This window comes from Salvia hispanica, chromosome 3 (genome assembly GCF_029641045.1).
Source record: "Salvia hispanica isolate PSC_SH4W2 chromosome 3, Shi_PSC_v1, whole genome shotgun sequence".
NCBI classification, from domain to species: domain Eukaryota; kingdom Viridiplantae; phylum Streptophyta; class Magnoliopsida; order Lamiales; family Lamiaceae; genus Salvia; species Salvia hispanica.
This window is the reverse complement of record NC_142694.1, coordinates 29,264,449-29,269,664: the sequence shown is the minus strand read 5'-3', so window position 1 is coordinate 29,269,664 and position 5,216 is coordinate 29,264,449. Positions and strand designations below refer to the sequence as shown.

Here is a 5,216-nt window from a genome sequence, read left to right as displayed (position 1 = left end):
ATCTATTCGAATAATAACTATTATACAAAATCATTTTATTAGTCTACTACTAATATATAAATATATTATATCGCTATACATATCATTCTTTAATTTTCTATTTTTATCATTATTATAAGAATTATACTTATAGTTTTTTTTTGCACATTTTAATCAATTTATTGAGAAAAATAAGCAACATACCTATATTTAAATTCAATTATTTGAACACGTCCACATTCTATAAATATACAAATTAGGGTTTAGGGTTCAAATTATTATCTATATATTTGTCTTAGAAAAAGAATCATGACAAAAATAAAGATAAAGTTAGTGAATAATAAAATGTACTAGTAAAAAATAAAGAAAAGTAAAAAAAAAAAAGTTTTGTATCCCACATTCGAAAAAAATGAATGAATGATCTAAACATATAGTAATAAAGAAAATACTTCAACATATTTTGTTCCACGTTGAAAGTAAAACACAAAATATTTAAGGATGTTTATATAAAAGAGAAACAACCAAGAATGATTTCTTAGAATTCATAGGCCCAACAAATAAATACGGGCTATTATAAATATTGGCTATTATAAAATTCTTGTATTTATCCTTGTATTTATTTATTTGTGAAAATTTTGAAAATTGATTTTAAATAAAATTAATTTTTATAAATAATAAATATTTATTTTTAAAATTTATTTGAACCGCCTGTTCAACCATTGAACCAGCGGTTCCTGTTTCTTAAAATGTTGAACTTGAACCGAACCGTATGCGGTAACCGCCGGTCCGGTTCGGTTTGTGCACTTCTACTAGAAACTGTACTATGCGTTTTCAAATGGGCCTTAGTTCATTCTCTAGCCCATAACATTGGACCCGCATGAATAGCAATTGGCGCAAAATAATTGAAAATCACCCGCCCCGCCATATCCATTTGTGATATTTCAAAATGAAATTAAGAATATTTTGAAGAAATAATTCTAGGGTTCATATCCCCCGATTTGATTTTAATCTTCCTCGAATTCTCCCCAATGGAGCCTTGCTCCCAGGTACGGTTTGATCAGTTAATTTCGATTTATGTTTAAATTTCATTTCCAGTCCCCTAATCCTGAAACAATTGATCCTACTGAATTCAAGTGGGAAGTTCCACGTTCTGCGATTCCTGTTCCTGTGTAGAATTTTATTCGTCGTAACTCCAATTGTGTGTTTCTGCAGTGTCCTTGTATCGATGGAGAAAATGGAGACGGAGTTCAAGGTTATGGTACAGAAGAACCAGAGGAACGTGCTTCCTCTTCATACCCGGATCTTCTAATTGAGTCTATCAATGTGCTGAAAACTGCTCAGGAAGCACTAGAAAATGGTTGGCCATGTTTTCTTTCCTCTTTGCTTCGTATATTTTACGATTTTTCATCAATATTCAGCTCATGAACTAGTAGTTTGGGGTTTCACAACAACGATCATTGAATAGGTGTTGACATTTTAGCTTTGGAAATAGTAGTTGACAACAAATTCTCTAGATTTCTACTTGCTTTTGAAATTACTGTGGATTGCTTGAAGATATTCTGCAATGCTGATCTATCTTATAAGTTATAAGATTGGATTGGAAATTTGGAACAATTGTTATCATTTGAACAAGAAGTTGAAACTATATTCTCTAGCTTTTCCACCTCACTATTTAATTGCTGTCAAACTATGTACAATGTTTACAGTAAATACTTTTGACTTTTGATTTATTTACAAGATTGATTGGTATTTTGTTTGCTGTGCATCTATTCAGAAGTGCTAAAGTTCAAGGAAATCAGCCAACCTACTTCTGTGAAATATATTACTTTGGACGCGCATCCTGAGTTTACAGATGCTGGAGCCAAATTTCGTGAAACAAGCTTCGTGCAGTTGCCAACTAGTGAAGGTATACCACCTGATTCTCCCCGGACATTACTCTCCAAGTTGATGGAAATCGAAAACACAGATGAACAACGAGAACTTGAGAATCTGTTTGTGCAAAGGATTGAAGCAGAAGTTGAGTATGTCCTAATATCAAAAATGGTTCAGAACCATAGGTATGGAACATTTGCAGAGCAGTGCCAAATGTTATACAAATCCGGAGATAAAACTACAACATTTAAGAAAGATTCTTGGAAGATGGTAAACTTTGAAAGCACTGCTAGTGCTGATGAAACACTGAAGCTACAGAAGAGGGTGTGTGTGCACACTTTGTATTTTTCTTTGCAGTTATTCTTGTTGCTTCTGATTTTGGGAGTCCTTATCTTCCAATTTTCTCCAAATTACATTGAGTCCGTTCCCACATGATTTTAAGGCGAGCTCACCTTATATGTCCAGTATTCCTTTTCTTTGGCGAGCTCATTTGTAGATGAATGTCGAGTAGCAGCTCTTGATTTTTTTGGATTGTAGAATAGCTCATCCGCTGCATTCATTTGCAATGCTATATGCACTATCCAAATGAAGGTGGTTCACTGGTGATGCCATGGCCTTAGAGAATTGCTTGGTAAGTGTTCCTATCTATTCTCCTTCGAAGTGCGCTTCTCATTTATCTCTTGGTATATACTGCACTAGGCTTTTTGGATGATTTTTGTCTTTGAAACGCAGAGATGGAAGGGAAGGGAAGACAAGTTTGGACCTCAAATGCCCATTGAAATACCAACTCAGAAAGTTATCACAAACATTGATATGTTTTTTTCTCTATAGATGTGGAGGCAGGGGGAATGAAACACTCAAGCTTAACTATGCGGTCGCTCAAATTGTTGCATAATTTTTGTGTCGATTTCAAACAAGTAGATGAAATTTGTTTTAAATGATAGTAGTTTTGTATGTTTTGCATTCATTTTTCTGAAACGTGGATTTGCATAGAGCATAAACTTCTAAGACTAAGACACCATTTTGCAATGTAGTATTGGGTAATAGCCGCGAATTTCATGAGCTTATTGCATTTTTCACATTTTCCCCGTAAACTTAAATTGGTTGTTAAAATTATTAACTTTGATGGACCCTCCCAATTTCTTAACCCGACCCGACTTGACTACTTATATCCGGTGAAATTTGATAAACCTGACATACTGCTAAATCAGCATGTACTCACTAGATTTTGCAACCTATGTTATTTTCAAGTGACTAAACTATGTGACAAAATTGATAATTTGCCTTTAACATAATTATATTAAAAAAATATAGGTCAATATTTACTTAGATCCACATGAGTCCACATAAGATTAAATAGATATGTCACATATACGTGAGACTTGATCATTGCCGGAAAACCGGACGCTCTATCAAAATTTATGATTTGAGCAACCAATTTTAAAGTTTATAGAAAAATCTGAAAATGCCTAAGTTCATGATATTATCAGGAAAATCGTAAAGGGCCTAATTTCAGTGTGACTATCACATGGTTATTACAAACTAGAGCGGACAACATCACTGATTTGCAGCTGAACCGGTCCCTTTTTTAAAACACTAGTAGATAGCCTAGTAATACTAGCAGACGTGTCGCATTTCCTACCAAAAACCACTATATGAGATTTATCATAAAGTATAATCCAAAACACTAATTGCATTTGAACTCAAAGCCCTAGATTGAAAATGAATATTGCTACTACTCCCTACCGTCCCACAGTAGGAGTCACTCTTATTGTGGACACAGATTATAAGAAATGCAAAGAATAGTAGTAGATTGAAAAAATTAGTGGAATATAAGACCTATTTTTTTATATTAATTTTATAATAAAATATGAGTGAAGTGAGTTAATGGAATGTGGGATCTACTAAATATTTATGGTAAAAAAGAAGTGTGACTCTTATTGTGGGGCGACAATATCAAAGTGTGACTCTTATCGTTGAACGGAAGGAGTATAAAATTAGAAATGGAACTAGAAATATGGGTAGGGATTACAATGGGATGTGATTTCAATCATATCTTGCTAGGCCCAGCCCATATCAAAATTTGATTGTTTTTTTTTTTGGCTCATTAATCGTATCTAAAGTTAAATTTTGGGTCAGATCCTTAAGATCTGCCGGTCCTGGGATCTAGATCCGAGTTTTTTATAAAACGAACCACTTAATTGAGTTAAATTCTACAAGTTCAATGTGATAATCTACAGATTCATATGCTTATTTGGTTTATTATGTTCCTAATTCTATAAAAGAATAATTAAAGGCTCCTTTTAGTCAAAAAGAAAACATAAGTAAGGCCGTTTTCTACGTAGCCCCTTGTATGTTTCTTTTTCATGCTTATCCTACGAAAATATTTAGGTCAATGGCTATGTTTGGGCTCTAACATGCTGACGTTAATTAAATCATATAGGATAATTTCTAATTAATCCCGCATTTTTAAAAATAACTAGTTATATCTTTGAAAATATTTCAATTATTCTATTAATTTGGATTTCGGAGAAAGTGTGTATAACATGAAAGCCGAAATTAACCTCTATATATCTGATAATTAGTAATTTACAACATTAACATGGAAAATTATTTATGATCTTAATTGTAATTCTATTTATCAAGTTTGTTTAATTTAGTTCTACATCAAAATTTTCACCCATAAAACTTGATTCTCACCTTTCCTTTACGTTCTCTCAATTCAACTCGATAAATATGTTTTAGCGGGGATTAATTAGATATGTGATGCCAAAATATTGAAGATGATAAATACGATAATACAGACATTTTAATATATTTAAAAAGTAAATTAACAGTGTGGTCATAAATTAAAAAATACCAAAATGAGGGAATAAAGTAGTATAAACTATTAGGCTTATATATAATTCAAAAAATGCTTATTATAACCTCTACATGCAAATCATTTTTGTAACAGTCGTAAACCTTGATAGAAATATGTATTCACCAAACATCTCTGTTTCTCAAGTCGAATCCATGGTACAAGAATTAGCTAGAAGTCATCTCCTATTTACTGTGTTTTCTCACCCACAAAATAAAAAATTGAAATAAAATAAAAAATGGAAAAATAACACCACACTTACTACTACATTATTTTTGTTCCTAACGGAAATCGTTACGAATTTTGGTGTCTGTATCGGCTATGTCAAAAATAATGGAATCTAGGTGGGCTCAGTTTATCTCAAGCCAGCCAGTAGCCATAGGTGCATTGTCTACTCTGAAAATTTAGAGGATTTGATTTGGAATTATTCTTATTTTCTGTTAAACATGTAAGATATTTAATTCATGCTGATGTTGAAAGATTTGTTTTATTAGAAAAGAATTAG

At 32.3% G+C, this 5,216-nt stretch overlaps 1 protein-coding gene across 1 annotated transcript; it reads left to right on the top strand.

Annotated features, from left to right (window-relative positions):
• The first annotated feature begins 886 nt into the window (after positions 1-886).
• On the top strand, positions 887-2,814 carry LOC125215611 (uncharacterized). Its single transcript, XM_048117076.2, has 4 exons — positions 887-1,025; positions 1,192-1,336; positions 1,754-2,482; positions 2,584-2,814. Exons 1-3 carry the CDS (start codon positions 1,008-1,010, stop codon positions 2,284-2,286), a joined length of 696 nt encoding a protein of 231 aa, XP_047973033.1. The 5' UTR covers positions 887-1,007; the 3' UTR covers positions 2,287-2,482; positions 2,584-2,814.
• The last annotated feature ends 2,402 nt before the right edge of the window (positions 2,815-5,216 follow it).